This window comes from Henckelia pumila, chromosome 4, assembly GCF_033568475.1.
Source record: "Henckelia pumila isolate YLH828 chromosome 4, ASM3356847v2, whole genome shotgun sequence".
NCBI lineage: Eukaryota > Viridiplantae > Streptophyta > Magnoliopsida > Lamiales > Gesneriaceae > Henckelia > Henckelia pumila.
The window spans coordinates 73,967,257-73,984,387 of NC_133123.1; the positions used below are offsets into that span (position 1 = coordinate 73,967,257).

Consider the following 17,131-nt stretch of genomic DNA (forward strand, 5'->3'; position numbering starts at 1 on the left):
TAGAATATACAGTGACTATAAGATGTGTTTCATGATAGACATCTCAATGTTCTACCACATCTTACATACACTATAGTATATTCAAGGTATTTATCAAAACAACAAAAGTATATCACAATATAACAATATGAAGAAAGATAAAGTCATTGCCATTAATAAAAGTGTAAATAATATTAAACAAAAGATTGTTTATACAAAGAGTCATCAAAGCCCATAGCCACAAGTTGGCTCACTGGGCACCCGCTCTTTCATGCAATGTTTCCTTTATTTAACTTTAAAATTTAATTTGGACTTTGTTAGGTACTCGAGGGTAGAGCGTACGGGCTCCAACATCCATGGTTTTGAATAGTGAACCGTTCACAAGCTGATATCAATAAGAATGTTGACATGAATTATTCTCACCAAAAAGAAAGGGAATATTTTGAATCAAGCCCAGAATATGGGCATCTTGCTCACAAAATGAGATCAGAATATCTGGCAAAGCTTTTGTCTCAGGTAGGTTAGCCCCAGGCTGAACTCTATTTTTTTAGCTTGATTATTCTATGAAAATGCGACCATTTCGCTATTGGCTGGGCTATCAAATACTCTTTCAATATATATATATATATACATATATATATATATTCATTTTGTCTGCATTAGCATTTGGATACTGTTATAAGGCAGCGCATTCCCTGCATTATTGCCTTGATAAATAAAACTATTGATGTACTCAATGCAGAGTTGGACTGTATTGGCAGGCCCATTGCAACTGATGATGGGGTAATGTTTTTCTTAATAAATTGCTGAAAGTGATCATGATAAGGTTCTAGAACTGTTTTTAGTTTTAAGAGTTTTATGTCTATCTATAGGCACAATTGTACAAAATTTGGAAATGTGCCGTGCATTTGATGGCATATTTAAGGAACATTTGGATGGCGGGTAATGCTCAAACAGTACAGTTGTTTTCTCTTATTTTTCATTTGATCATATGCATCAAACTGTTAAGATAAAAATATTATTTTCTTCTGCTCTGCTCCAATGGACTTGGGACATGAAGATGTTGATATGTCCATTAAACTGTGTCGGGTGATTCCCAAATTTGACCTTTTTTGAGACGCACAACTGGCTTCTCTCATATTTCCTTTTTCTTATTATTTCAAGGTCAATTTTGAACTAATCCATATTTTAATTTTTATATAATTTTGTTTTCATGGAATAATGCTTCTTTGGTCTTGGAAATAATGCACTTGGACCTCCTGTACTATGGTATTTCTTCTACAGTGGTTGCTTTCTCCCAAAATGTTATAATCTTGCCAAGGATGCTTTCTCATTGTTTTCTCATGTGATTAACCTCAACATATTTTTATAAATTGATTCATCTTTTGGAGCTAACAGTCCAATATAAGAAATAGATTACTCTGGGTAGCTCGGGAATTTTCGTTGTGTTTCTGATTGATGTCACGACTGACTTGTTGCACTGTGTTTGGATAACAATATACTCCCACTTTTCCTTACTCTTTATAAGTTTTATTTCGATGTCCTTAAAAACAATATATTATTCAGATGCTTTTGACTTTATTCTACCCTTTCACCTATGATCTGATCTTGAACAGTAGCTAATTCAAACTTTTTGCATGTGCATCATCTTTCCCTAACTTATCAGAACCAATTGTTTTCTTTTACCACACCTGTGTTTTTCAATGCACCTTTTTGTTTTATGAGTCACGGTATATCATGGTATTTTCTTTTGTAATACAATGATTGTCGTCTATATTTCGTAATATTTGATTTTTCTTCTTGTTACGCAGCTACATGCCAACTCCTGTGTTAGTCATTATCGACGTCCAGCCGAAAGAGCTTGGAATACCCACTAAAGCCTATTATGCGGTTGAGGAGGTTAAAGAGGTATGTTTATGATATATTTGACATGTTTCTATGTTTTTCCACTTTCAAAAAGGAGCAACAATATTGGGAAAAAACAGTTTTCTTAAGATTTTTATTCATCACATGCAGAACGTTACACAAAAAATCCAGAAGGTGTTTTTGCATGTTCCTTCAGGTCACTGAAAAACTTTCTGCTTTGAAGGGTTTGGATGCATGATTAAAAGTGATCCGTGACTATTGTCATTACCGTTAATTTACTGAGTGTTTCCTTTTGGTGTTATTGTTGATGAATGTTTAGTTCGTTATGGTCTTTGTTTATTAGTTCTTGTTACCTTATTTCATAATGATTGAATAAGTGGTGTGTTGGTGTTGTTTTGGCCCATGATATAATTTTCAAGTTGTTTGACTCGGAGAATGTTGTTTCTTGCTTCTCTTCCAAGTAGAAATGATTTTGCATCACATTGTGACATGTTACTAAACTTCTGCAGGATGTTTTCAACCTACTTCCTAATCTAAATGTGTCCGAATTAATTAAAGCTTTTGCAGGTAAAGGCAGTTAGATTTTTTTTAAATCTTATTCAACTAGTAATTAATTAAGCTTTATCTTTAATGAAATAATTGATATGTTTCTTATTTTCAGTGAAAACAAATGATATGATGTTGGTCATATATCTTTCGTCCCTCATCAGAAGTGTGATTGCTCTTCATAATTTGATCAACACTAACGGGAGAGGTTCTGCTTTATTTTTTAATCCCTTTTTAGAACAAAGACTTTTAAGATCCACTAAACTACATTGATCCTGGCATTGGGGTGTTCTTCCACAGACTTCTAGTCTGGGCTTCTGATTAGGTGTGAAAAACAAGGTGACACTAATACAGAAACGGGCAAAAGAAAAGAGAGACATGGTTGAAGAGAGATTGAAGATTGAAGATTGTGAAACGAGGGTTCCAAGTTTATCAAGATTAGTTCATAACTCAATCTATTGGAAAGTTCCGAGTTAATTTATATAGATTAGTTCATAACTCGATCTATATGTTTTCTAGTAGATGATTTAGAATTTAGAATAAGAATATTGATTTGTAATATTGAAAAATCATATATTAAATTTTATTTTAGAAATTTTAAATTTTGTTTCATTTGTAATGTTGAGGAAAACAAATAATAACTGTTGTGAAAATCAACTTAAGACAACGGTTTAAAATTGTTGTAAAAAACAACATACGACAACAGTTTTAAAACGTGGTTGAATAATAAGAAAACACCTACATAAGACATCGGTTTTAAAATGTGGTTGAATAATGTCTACGACAACGGATATAAACTGTTGCAAATCTGTTGTGGTATGTCAACATAAACAACGGTTTATAACTGTCGTTAAAGGCAACTTAAGACAACGGTTATAAACCGTGGTCAAATACTGTGTACGACAACATATATTTACTGTTGCATATCTGTTGTCGTATGTTAAAATCCACAACGGATATAAACCGTTGTTGTATGTTATACTTTTGACAACACCTTAAAGTACAACGGTTTTTTGACCCCTACGACAACGGATATAATCCGTTGTCGTTTCCCGTTTTTCTTTTAGTGAAATTTGATTTTCAATGATGAATATTTGATGGAATTAATTATTTTTAGGAAATCGATGATTGAATGAACAAATATCAAGGGTGTAGTCGACCGATACCAAGGCTTGTTTCTCATTGATTTTTTTCGTTATAATTTAATCTTGAATGATAGTTAATGGAATTTTATTATAAATTGCTTTTGAATTTTTAGTAGTTAAGTTCAAACTCAAAACCCACTTTTCTTTTATTTTAGAACACATTAATTTCCCTTTTCTTGTGGGAACGATCCATACTCACACTACTGCATAATTTGTTTATCTGATTGAGTTGGGTAATTTGGGCGTGACACGATTAAGCGCTACCAAATTTTGGCGCCGTTTTTGGGGATCGGTGTTAATTTTTTGTGTTCTTTTTCTTTCTATTTTTTTGGTTGTTTAATCTCACTCGTTTCTTCTTTTCTTTGTTTCTAGCTTTTCTCTCGTTCATGCTTTCAGGTGACTCGTCTGACGAAGAATTTTTCTACGACCCGGAGATCAAAAGAACTTTAAACAGGCAAAGGAGAGAAGCTCGTAGAAAACAAGAAGAGTAAGAATTAGAACAGAAATTTCTGTAGACGAAATGGCTGTTAACGCGAATCTGAGTCTAAGACAATTGGGCACTCCTGATCCCAATCAACATCCTTATGCATTCTTTCCTACTTTAGAAAATAATGCTACTTTTGAGCTTAAATCTGGATTGATTCACTTATTGTCTTCTTTTCATGGTCTTGCAGGTAAGGACCCTAATAAACACTTGATGAAATTCCGTGTGGTTTGCACAAGTATGAAACCCCATGGAGTGACAGAGGAGCAGATTCAACTGAGGGTCTTTTCTTTATCTTAGAAGGGTGCTGCTAAGGATTGGCTACATTATTTACCCTATGGATCCATCACAACTTGGACTGAGATGAAAAGAATCTTTCTGGAAAAATATTTTCCAGCCTCTAGAGCCGCGAACATCCGAAAAAAAATCTATGGAATCAAGAAATACTCAGGGGAATCATTGCATGAATACTGGGAGCGGTTCAAAAAACTGTGTGCTAGCTGTCCGTAACATCAGATAAGTGAAAATCAATTGATTCAATTTTGCTATGAAGGTTTGTTACCTCATGACAGGATTATGTTAAACGCGGCCAGTGAAGGAGTATTTGTGGATAAAACTCTAGTGCAAGCAAGGAATTTAATTGAGAGCATGGCTGCAAATTCTCAGCAATTTGGCACCAACAGGATTGATCCCGCGCCGAAGAAGAACAGTGAGGTAAATGTCTCTTCTTTTGAGCAACAATTGATTGAACTGACGTCTCTTGTGCGTCAGATGGCTCTAGGGAATGGACAAACTACAAAGGTTTGTGGGATTTGCGCTGCAGTGGGACATGCTACTGATATGTGTCCCACACTTCAAGAGGAATCGGTTGAACAGGTCAATGCTACTGGCGGATTTTCTGGATCACCATAGCGGAAGTACGATCCATATTCCAACACATACAATCCAGGTTGAAAAGATCATCCAAATTTCAGATATGGAAACCCTCCAACAAATCAACCTGGACCTCAGGCGCATACCGCACAATCAAGCCTATTGACCACCATATCCTCCACAACAGCAGCGTCCACAAATTCCAACACCAGGTGAGTTTCTTGAGAATATAGTTAAGGATCTTGCATCTAATACTCTAACTTTCCAACAGGAAACCCGAGCAAGTGTCCAGAACTTGAATACCCATATTGTTGGAAAACGCGGCTCTCAGATCAATCGGTATTGATACCCGGTGCAGCGGAAGTTTAAAAATTTTATGGAACAATTCCATAGTGTGGGTATCAAACCTTTTACGATTAAATTATTTGTGTGTGTAAAATTAAATAACTATTATTAAATTTTACCTTCAATCTCGAATCGAGATTTATGGACACCACACAGATTTCTCTGCGCTTCTTGTATCTCCCTGGAACTGATGATCGAACGCTTCTTCAATCAGGTCCACGAATAGAGGTTTAATCCCTCTGATAGATTGCACTAGAAAATCTATCAGAAGTTTTATGCGAAGAGAATAACGAATTTGATTCGCTTATTCCAGACTGCAATTCAAAATCACAGACCGGAAAATCTCTGACAGAGTGAGGGAGGGGCGGCGGTCGTGTGAGAGAGAGAGCTAGGGTTTTTCAAAAACTGTCTCTCAAATTATGACCTGTTGTGTCTAATTTCTGTACTGCAATAACTTATTTATAATGCAGGCCACTAACACCTTAGGGCTCATTAGTCATAAGTTGAGGCCCGACAAGCAAAGCCCGCATGTTCAGAAATTAATATAAAATTCATCGTGACTCCGATTGATGAACCGATTTCACCAATGTGCACAAAAACCATTTCTGCACATTTTAAAGTCAAGATAAATTTTCCTGAATCCGAATTCAGTGGTTTCCAAAAATGTCCATCCCTATGTCATTTTAGGAAATCCTACTCCCTTACTCTTAATTAAGAAGTCCAACTTCTTTGTTCATTAAATTTAACTATTTAAATTTAACTATCTCAACGGGGATTAAAACTCCATTACTCTGTGTGACCCTCAATGGTTCAGGGATACAGCTAGCCGTGGGCTCACAACTCCTAGTGACTCGAAACAACAATTTCCGACTTGCCCAACGAATCATGGTAAAGCGCCTAGCAACATCGCCCCATGATTCCCTAGGTATCACTGATAGTGCCTACAAGAACCAGTAGATTTTGGTTAGCGTACAGTACGGTCCCTTCATCCATATATCCCGATCGAATCAACAACCATTGGTATATCGAGAGTCGCTCAAGATTCGATAACTATGCAATACATCTTGAAGATCAAATTAGTGACATCGCATATGGTACTAAGAAACCATTTCTTAAATCACATCAAGTACTCTGGCCAGAGATTCGTCACACTAACACCTCCTCAGATCGCATAGGATATCCACACTCGCAAGTATGTGGTGAATCCTTGACAACAATGCATCGACTCCTATATGTGTTGTAACTGTACCCAATCTCGACACCTGATGACCCCAATAGATTCGGTAAATGAGTCAAAGCACAGTACTAGCATATAGAGTCTCCATGATGTTTCAAGTAGTAAGGACTAATGGTGTACAACCAAAACCGCGGACTTAATCCACTCGATAAGTGATAACCACTTGGAAAGTCCGGATAGGGTAGTTCGATTATTCATCATATGAATATCCATTTGCATGCTTCGAACATCTCCATGTTCCCTACCAATGAAACGTGGTACTCTGCATCGCAAATGCTAGTCTCAAACTCGAGCGATCCTTATCCTTATTATCGGACGGCTCAATCGACTAGGAACGGTTTAGAATATACAGTGACTATAAGATGTGTTTCATGATAGACATCCCCATGTTCTACCACATCTTACATACACTATAGTATATTCAAGGTCTTTATCAAAACAACAATAGTATATCACAATATAACAATATGAAGGAAGATAAAGTCATTGCCATTAATAAAAGTGTAAATAATATTAAACAAAAGATTGTTTATACAAAGAGTCATCAAAGCCCATAGCCACAAGTTGGCTCACTGGGCACCCACTCTTTCAATCTCCCACTTGCCCTATAGCCAACTAGTCATACTACGTAGACCCATTGCTTAGCGATGTTTGTCAAACAATGGTCCAGGCAAGGGCTTAGTAAGTGGATCAGCGATATTGTCTGCAGAGGCCACTCGTTCGATAGTGATGTCTCCTCTTTCCACAATCTCCCGGATGATGTGGTATTTCCTCAGTACGTGTTTGGATCTTTGATGAGACCTTGGTTCCTTTGCTTGAGCAACGGCACCCGTGTTGTCACAGTACACCGGGACTGGACCAACAAATTCAGGAATGACGCCCAACTCTTGGACGAAATTCCTCATCCAAACGGCATTTTTAGCAGCAGCTGATGCTGCAATGTATTCAGCCTCAGTAGTGGAATCCGCTGTGGTGTCCTGCTTGGAACTCTTCCAAGAGACAGCACCGCCATTGAGCATGAACACAAATCCAGAGGTTGACTTCGAGTCATCCACGTCACTTTGGAAGCTAGAGTCGGTATAGCCTTCCAATTTCAGATCTCGTCCTCCATATACCATGAACATATTCTTAGTCCTTCGTAAGTACTTAAGAATGTCCTTCACGGCTTTCCAATGCATTTGACAAGGATTAGCTTGATATCTGCTCGTGACACTCAGAGCAAATGCTACATCCGGTCTGGTAGATATCATCCCATACATGATACTACCTATAGCTGACGCATATGGTACATGTGTCATATTCTCTATCTCTTCATCAGTCTTGGGACACATTGACTTGGATAGAGAAACTCCATGACACATGGGTAGATGTCCTCTCTTGGACCCATCCATTGAAAACCGTTTCAATATGGTGTCGATGTAGGTTGATTGTGTGAGTCCTATCATTCTCTCAAGAATGTAGGATGCCTCACCCAAATACTTCATCGAAAATCTACCTGATAACCATATCTTTGTTGACTGCAACATCCCTACATCATTCCCAATGAGTAGGATGTCATCAACATAAAGTACTAAGAATGTCACAGCATCCTTAACTACTTTCTTGTACACGCATGGTTCCTCCGGGTTTTTGATGAAACCAAAATCCTTTATTGTTTCATCAAATTTCTGGTTCCAACTTCTTGATGCTGTTTTAGACCATAAATTGATCTCTGAAGCTTGCATACCTTATGCTCGCTTCCCATGGATGTGAACCCCTCAGGCTGCCTCATATAGATTTCTTCCTTAATGTCTCCATTAAGAAAAGCAGTCTTCACATCCATTTTCCATATCTCATAGTCATACCATGCAGCTATGGCAATAAGGATTCTTATGGACTTGAACATTGCAACTGGTGAAAAGGTTTCATCATAGTCAACTCCTTGCCTTTGAGTATAACCTTTCGCCACCAATCACGCCTTGTAGGTCAATACCTTACCATCAGGCCCAAGCTTTCTCTTGTAGATCCATTTACACCCTATTGGAACAATTTCATCGGGAGGATCTACTAAAGACCAAACTTGGTTTGTATGCATCGAATCCAATTCTGACTGCATAGCTTCAAGCCATAAATTTGAATCCGCATCAGAAATTGCTTCCTTGAAGTTTCTTGGATCACATCCAATGTCGGGTTCATCTTGATCCCCTTCAAGAAGAAGACCGTATCGAATAGGAGGTCTAGAAGTCCTCTCGGATCTTCTAGGTGCAGGCGTGTCCAGCAATGGTTCCTGAGGTGTAGGATCGTTATTTTGTATTTCGGGTTCTTCTCGAACTTCTTCGAGTTCCATCATCTCGCCTTTCTTATCCAATAAGAACTCCTTCTCCAAGAAGGTGGCATTCCTTGAAACAAACACCTTTGTTTCAGCAGGATAATAGAAATAATATCCGATTGAATTCTTCGGATACCCTACAAAATAACATAAGCTGGATCGACTATCCAACTTATCTCCCACTGTCCGCTTCACGTAAGCAGGACATCCCCAAATCCTCAAGTACGAATACTTAGGAGCTTTGCCATTCCATAACTCGTATGGTGTTTTGTCCACTGCTTTAGTGTGGACGTTGTTTAACAACAATACCGCCGTTTCAAGCGCATAGCCCCAAAACGAAGGTGGAAGCTCAGTGAAGCTCTTCATGGATCGAACCATGTCCAACAAAGTTCGATTACGACGTTCCGATACACCATTAAGCTGTGGTGTCATAGGAGGAGTCCACTGAGAGAGAATCCCATTCTCTTTCAGATAGTCCAAAAACTCGGTACTTAAGTATTCTCCACCTCGATCCGATCGAAGTGCTTTAATACTTTTATCTAGCTTGTTTTCTACTTCAGCCTTGAATTCTTTGAACTTTTCAAATGCTTCAGACTTATATTTCATTAAATATAAATACCCATACCTAGAATAATCATCAGTAAAGGTAATGAAGTAGGTGTGGCCATATTGAGTCCCAACTCTAAATGGACCACAAACATCTGTATGGATCAAATCCAACAGATTTTGACTACGCTCAGGCTTCCCCTTAAAAGGAGATTTAGTCATTTTTCCTTTCAGGCAGGATTCACAAGTAGGTAGAGAGTTAATATCAGACATATCAAACATGCCCTCTCCCACTAGCTTGTTCATCCTCCTTGAGGAAATATGACCTAGCCTAGCATGCCAAAGGTTTGCTGGGTTTGACTATCGATTTTCCTCTTGTTTGTTGTTGCCGGTTTATCAACATAATTTATTGGAACGTCTTTCAGTTTTAAGTTGTATAGATCGTTTTCTAGTTGTCCATTTCCAATCAAACATTCATTCTTGTAAATATTGCAAATCCCATTCACAAAATTGCAAGAATAACCATCTCTATCAAGCATAGAAATAGAAATAATTGTTTTTAATTAAATCTGGAACAAATAAAACATCTCTTAATAATAACTTAAAACCGTTCTGCAAAATTAAACAAACATCTCCTATGGCCGTAGCTTCAACTCTGGAACCATTCCCGAGCCTCAGCTGGGTCTCACCCATTCTAAGCCTGCGACTTCTTGTCATCACCTGCAAATCATTGCAAATGTGAGATCCACATCCGGTATCCAATACCCAAGAAGTAGTGTTAAGTGAAATGTTTATTTCAATATAGAACATACCCTTCGCAGTTCCCAACTGCTCTAGATATTCCTTGCAGTTGCGCTTCCAATGACCGGGCTTCTTGCAGTAATGGCAAACATCCTTGGATTTTTCCATTTTTGAAGCCTTTGTCTTGTGCTTCTTCTCGGGCTCGACTTTCTTGGGTGGGGCAGAAAGTTTCTTACCCTTCATACTTGGCCCCTTCTTAGCAGAAGATGAGGAGCCCACCAAGAAAACCGACTTATCCTTCTTTAATGTGGATTCATATGTTACAAGCATATTGACCATCTCTTCAAGGGTGGCCTCTATCTTGTTCATATTGAAATTTACCACAAATCCGTCAAACGAAGAAGGAAGAGACAGAAGCAGTAAATCCACGTTGAGTTCATGCTCCAACACCAAATCAAGGGTTGCCAACTTCTGTATGAGCCAAATCACTCGTACCCCATGATCACGGACCGAAGTCCCTTCACGCATGCGACACGTCATCAGCTCCTTAACAGTAGCGAACCTTTCAGCCCTCGACTGAGCCCCAAAAAGTTCCTTGAGTTGAGCGTGAATGTCAGCAGCATTCACGGTGTCCTCAAATCGCCTCTGGAGTTCATCAGACATCGAGGCTTGCATATAGCATTTGGTCTTGATGTCATGGTCCCACCATGCATCAAGTTTGGCCAACTCCTCTGGACTTACGTCAGCTGGTGCTTCCTTCGGAGGAGATTTCTCTAACACGTAGAGCATCTTCTCCGAAGTCAAGACAATCTTCAACTTCCGGAACCATTCCGTATAGTTTGCGCCAGTCAACTTGTTTTGTTCGAGGATCGAGAATAATGGATTACGCGAATTCATCGTATGAAATACTGAAAAGAAAAACAGACATATATCAATGATTGTTTAAGTAATTTACTAAGACATAAAATAGGCGAATTTAATTTTATGAATCTCACTCCCACTATTTTAACGATTTCACTACCCTCTAGTGAAAACGGGAAACTTTTTCCTTAGTGAGAACATGGAGTCCAATTGAAAAACTTATGGTCCCGAATAATATCAGCCAACTATAATTCTCAAAAGGTAGAGCCCAATTGCTTCCAAAGCAACCCCCATGTATTTACCTCATGTCCAATAAGGGCCCAATAATATGACGCCGTTTATAGTGACATGTCAAGATGACCCATCAATATTAAGTTGTGATGGACGGTCGCCATGTGGATCCCCCAATAATATGAGCCGATCCCATGGGAGTTCCACCCAACTTACAACATTTGTCGATCCAATGTACAGCTTTCCGACGAACGGGCCCCCCAATAATATGAGCCGGACCGTATCCGCGGGTAGCATCTCATACATTGATCGTTGATGGAAGGTAGGAACATTTAAACAAATTTAAATTTCCTTTATTTATCTTGTTATCAATTTTAAATCATATTTAAAATGAGGGATTTTTAATTATAAAAATTTGTCTCATCAATTTCAAATTATTGCATGCTTGCTGGATTCACGCAATTATGTCTAAAACATGCATACAATCATAATATCATATATTATATAGGATGATCGATTCCATTTCTAATTGACCCGTGGTTGCCAATCACGAGTCTTAGTCCAATCCTAGGTTATATGCAGTATGCAATGCAATCCTATTACATTTGCTTCCAATTTACATTTCTTCTGTCTTTATTGTCTGCTGGGCCCACCATCTTCAAATCTTGATCTCCCACTAAATCTAATGTATTTACATTAAATAATAATGACAAGTAGGGGATACATTTTTAGGGGGTGGGAACGGGCCATAAACCAAGCCCACTTTTATTACATATGACATTCATATTTGGGCCATAAACCAGGCCCATTAATAAAACCAACAACAATAAAAACAAATGTAAATTCCTAACATACACCTACAAAATTGGTCATGGCAATCGATCATCCTTATCCAATGACATTTAATTCAAAATTAATTTATTGGATAACATGCATTGGCAATTTAAATTTAAACAGGATAAAATCATATTTTATATATAAAATCATATTTTACATATAAAATCATATTTTACCTTTTTATTAAATAAAATCATATTTTATCTACAGAATCCAATTTTATAGATAAAATCATATTTTACTTAATATATCCATAAGATCAAATCTTATCATCAATTGTACCAAAAATAATTGATTTCAAAATTCAATTTAAGGATAAAATATCAAAATTTTCCAAAAATTCAAATTTATCCAAAAATCAATTTTAAAATTTTTGGACTCGAACAATTCGATCCGATGCCTCGTGAACTAATCAAAAACAATTTTTGACCGGACCAAAAATAAAATTTTAACATATTAAAATTAATTTTAAAATAAAAAATAATTTTTCCCGCGGGCCGCCCGGGACACTACCGGGCCGGCCCGCACCCCGTGGGGTCGGGCCGGGGCAGCCCGGCTGCCCCCCAGGGCAGCGACAATTGCTGCCCTGCGCAGCACCCTTCGCTGCGCTGGGCGGTGCCGAGCGCTGCCCTGCGCTGGCGGCGCCGTGCACCGCCCTGGGCGGCGCTGTGCGCCACCCTGGGCAGCGACCATCGCTGCCCCACTGGGCAGCGATCCAATCGCTGCCCGGGTTTTGCCCGGAAAAAAAAAAATTTTTATTTAAAATATTTATTTTGTTTTAAAAACCGAGACTCAAAAATTTTTGTACAATCGATTAATTTAATCGTTTGATCTGAGCAACCTGGCTCTGATACCACTATTGGAAAACGCGGCTCTCAGATCAATCGGTATTGATACCCGGTGCAGCGGAAGTTTAAAAATTTTATGGAACAATTCCATAGTGTGGGTATCAACCTTTTACGATTAAATTATTTGTGTGTGTAAAATTAAATAACTATTATTAAATTTTACCTTCAATCTCGAATCGAGATTTATGGACACCACACAGATTTCTCTGCGCTTCTTGTATCTCCCTGGAACTGATGATCGAACGATTCTTCAATCAGGTCCACGAATAGAGGTTTAATCCCTCTGATAGATTGCACTAGAAAATCTATCAGAAGTTTTCTGCGAATAGAATAACGAATTTGATTCTCTTATTCCAGACTGCAATTCAAAATCACAGACCGGAAAATCTCTGACAGAGTGAGGGTGGGGCGGCGGTCGTGTGAGAGAGAGAGCTAGGGTTTTTCGAAAACTGTCTCTCAAATTATGACCTGTTGTGTCTAATTTCTGTACTGCAATAACTTATTTATAATGCAGGCCATTAACACCTTAGGGCCCATTAGTCATAAGTTGAGGCCCGACAAGCAAAGCCCGCATGTTCAGAAATTAATATAAATATTATCGTGACTCCGATTGATGAACCAATTTCACCAATGTGCACAGAAACCATTTCTGCACATTTTAAAGTCAAGATAAATTTTCCTGAATCCGAATTCAGTGGTTTCCAAAAATGTCCATCCCTATGTCATTTTAGGAAATCCTACTCCCTTACTCTTAATTAAGAAGTCCAACTTCTTTGTTCATTAAATTTAACTCTTTAAATTTAACTATCTCAACGGGGATTAAAACTCCATTACTCTGTGTGACCCTCAATGGTTCAGGGATACAGCTAGCCGTGGGCTCACAACTCCTTGTGACTCGGAACAACAATTTTCGACTTGCCCAACGAATCATGGTAAAACGCCTAGCAACATCGCCCCATGATTCCCTAGGTATCACTGATAGTTCCTACAAGAACCAGTAGATTTTGGTTAGCGTACAGTACGGTCCCTTCATCCATATATCCCGATCGAATCAACAACCATTGGTATATCGAGAGTCGCTCAAGATTCGATAACTATGCAATACATCTTGAAGATCAAATTAGTGACATCGCATGTGCTACTAAGAAACCATTTCTTAAATCACATCAAGTATTCTGGCCAGAGATTCGTCACACTAACATCTCCTCAGATCGCATAGGATATCCACACTCGCAAGTATGTGGTGAATCCTTGACAACAATGCATCGACTCCTATATGTGTTGTAACTGCACCCAATCTCGACACCTGATGACCCCAATAGAGTCGGTAAACGAGTCAAAGCACAGTACTAGCATATAGAGTCTCCATGATGTTTCAAGTAGTAAGGACTAATGGTGTACAACCAAAACCGCGGACTTAATCCACTCGATAAGTGATAACCACTTGGAAAGTCCGGATAGGGTAGTTCGATTATTCATCATATGAATATCCATTTGCATGCTTCGAACATCTCCATGTTCCCTACCAATGAAACGTGGTACTCTGCATCGCAAATGCTAGTCTCAAACTCGAGCGATCCTTATCCTTATTATCGGACGGCTCAATCGACTAGGAACGGTTTAGAATATACAGTGACTATAAGATGTGTTTCATGATAGACATACCCATGTTCTACCACATCTTACATACACTATAGTATATTCAAGGTCTTTATCAAAACAACAATAGTATATCACAATATAACAATATGAAGGAAGATAAAGTCATTGCCATTAATAAAAGTGTAAATAATATTAAACAAAAGATTGTTTATACAAAGAGTCATCAAAGCCCATAGCCACAAGTTGGCTCACTGGGCACCCACTCTTTCACATATGGGTCAACTCGCCACTGCAATCAAAAAATTGGAATCACAACATTCCAATGCTTTGCCGTCCCAAACCATTCCTAACCCAAGAGAGAACGCAAGTGCCAGTACTCTAAGGAATGAGAATGAGTTGAAGATCAAGGAGAAAGAAGTTGATGCTTTGCCCAAGGAGAAGCTACAAGAAGAACCAAAGGCGGATGATGGAGAAGCATCAATAAAAAAAGCGCCAAGAGGTAAGTTTCATCCCCTTTCTAAATATAAGCCTGTTGCCCCTTTTCCCCTAGCACTTAAGAAATCTAGAAAATATAAGGGATAAAGGAAATTTATGAGACTTTTCGTAGATGTGAGGTGAACATTCCATTTCTAGATGCTATTAAGTAGGTACCTCAATACGCAAAGTTTTTGAAAGAATTGTGCACAACAAAGAGGAAATAGACACTGAAGGTTTGTCAAAAAGTGGAATTATGTGAGAATTTTTCTACTCTGATCCAAAGGAAATTGCCCGCAAAATGCAAGGATCAAGGTATGTTTTCTATCACATGCACTATAGGGAATGTTAGACTTGAAAAGACCATGTTAGATCTAGGAGCATCGATCAATGTTATGCCATATTCTATTTATGCATCCTTGAAACTTGGTCCTTTGAATAAAACTGGAATTGTTATTCAGTTAGCTGATAGGTCTAATGCATACCCTGGGGGAATAGTGGAAGATGTGTTAGTGCAAGTCAATAACTTGGTATTTCCTGCAGATTTTATGTGCTTGACATGGAAAACGGTGATCGTAACAGTCCTATTCTGTTAGGTAGACCATTCTTGAAAACATCGATGACTAAAATTGATGTTCACAGTGGCACACTCACCATGGAATTCGATGGAGAAATTGTGAAGTTTAATATTTATGATGCCATGAGATTTCCTAACAGTGATGATTGTGTTTATTCTGTCAATATTGTGGATTACTTAGCACAAGAATATAGTGAGCATGCAGGAAAAGATGAGCTAGAGGTGGCTATTGTTGCACCCATTCAGCAGGATGATGGAATTGGATTCAGTGAAGAAGTGAAAGAAATTGAGAACATTCTGAACAACGCCCCTGAGCTACCTCAGTCAGGTAATGTTTTTTATTTGTCTTTACCAATTTCTAATACTCGGCGCCTTCCATCTGTTTTGCAGGCACCAGTGGTTGAACTGAAGACGCTTCCCAAACATCTCAAGTATGTTTTCCTTGGAGAAGGGGAAACATTATCAGTTATCATCTCCAACAGTTTGGAAGCCTAACAAGAGGAGAAATTGGTCAAAGTGCTAAAGGAGCACAAGATTGCTATTGGGTGGACCATAGCAGACATCAAGGGAATTATCCCTTCTACATGCATGCATAGGATTTTAATGGAGGAAGGAGCAAATCCATCGCGTCAGCCACAAAGAAATTTAAACCCACCTATGATGGACTGATGGAAGTGGTGAAGGCTGAAATTCTGAAACTTCTTGAAGTTGGAGTCATCTACCCGATTTCTGACAGTCAATGGGTCAGTCCAGTCCAAGTGCTACCCAAGAAAACCGGAATTACTGTGGTGAAAAACAAGGATGACAAATTGGTTCTCACCCGAATTCAAAATGGGTGGAGAGTTTGAATAGATTATAGAAAATTAAATGTTGGAACCCGAAAGGACCACTTCCCTTTACCTTTTATTGATCAAATGATTTAACGTTTAGCATATCATCCTTATTATTGTTTTCTTGATGGGTGTTCTGGTTATTTTCATATTGATATTGCGCCAGAATATCAAGATAAGACGACATTCATTTGCCCGTTTGGCACCTTTTCATATCGACGGATGCCCTTTTGACTCTGCAATGCGCTGGCCACATTCCAACGGTATATGGTTAGTATTTTTTCTGATTTCATTGAGCATATCTTAGAGGTTTTTATGGATGATTTTACTGTCTATGGTGATTCATTAAAAAAAATGTATGTCTAATCTTGCTCTTGTCCTTAAGAGGTGTGTCAAAACCAACCTAGTGTTGAATTCTGAAAAGTGTCACTTTATGGTTGGGAAAGGTGTTGTGTTGGGTCATGTCGTCTCATCTAAGGGAATAGAGGTAGACAAAGCTAAAATTGATATTATTCAGTCTCTCCCTTATCCCATATGTGTGCGGGAAGTGCGTTTTTTTCTTGGCCATGCAGGTTTCTACATGAGATATATTCAGGACTTTGCAAAGATTGCATCCCCCATGTGCAAACTGTTGCAAAAAGATGTTTCGTTTGAGTTTGATGAACCATGCAAAAAGTCTTTTGACAAACTCAAAGACTCATTGACATCTGCACCAATAATCCAACCACCGGACTGGAGCAAACCATTTGAGATCATGTGTGATGCCAGCGACTATGCTGTAGGCGCGGTTTTGGGCCAAAA

General features: G+C 38.4%; 1 protein-coding gene across 4 annotated transcripts; it reads left to right on the forward strand.

Annotated features, from left to right (window-relative positions):
- Nucleotides 1-383: 383 nt before the first annotated feature.
- On the forward strand, nucleotides 384-2,805 carry LOC140867362 (26S proteasome non-ATPase regulatory subunit 7 homolog A-like). Of its 4 annotated transcripts, XM_073272437.1 has the most exons (5): nucleotides 1,015-1,143; nucleotides 1,791-1,887; nucleotides 2,355-2,412; nucleotides 2,507-2,599; nucleotides 2,692-2,805. In XM_073272437.1, exons 2-5 carry the CDS (start codon nucleotides 1,795-1,797, stop codon nucleotides 2,697-2,699), a joined length of 252 nt encoding a protein of 83 aa, XP_073128538.1. In that variant the 5' UTR covers nucleotides 1,015-1,143; nucleotides 1,791-1,794; the 3' UTR covers nucleotides 2,700-2,805. The 4 variants fall into 4 exon arrangements, with proteins under 4 accessions (XP_073128535.1, XP_073128538.1, XP_073128534.1 ...); XM_073272434.1 differs by lacking the exon at nucleotides 1,015-1,143 and adding an exon at nucleotides 384-495 and having other exon boundaries at nucleotides 2,507-2,788; XM_073272433.1 differs by having other exon boundaries at nucleotides 2,507-2,788.
- Nucleotides 2,806-17,131: the final 14,326 nt, after the last annotated feature.

Coding starts and splice junctions, on each gene's coding strand:
- LOC140867362 (XM_073272434.1), top strand. CDS start 1,795: ATGCCAACTCCTGTGTTAGTCATTATCGACGTCCAGCCGAAAGAGCTT. Junction 1,888..2,354: donor CGGTTGAGGAGGTTAAAGAG/GTATGTTTATGA, acceptor AAACTTCTGCAG/GATGTTTTCAACCTACTTCC. Junction 2,413..2,506: donor ATTAATTAAAGCTTTTGCAG/GTAAAGGCAGTT, acceptor TCTTATTTTCAG/TGAAAACAAATGATATGATG.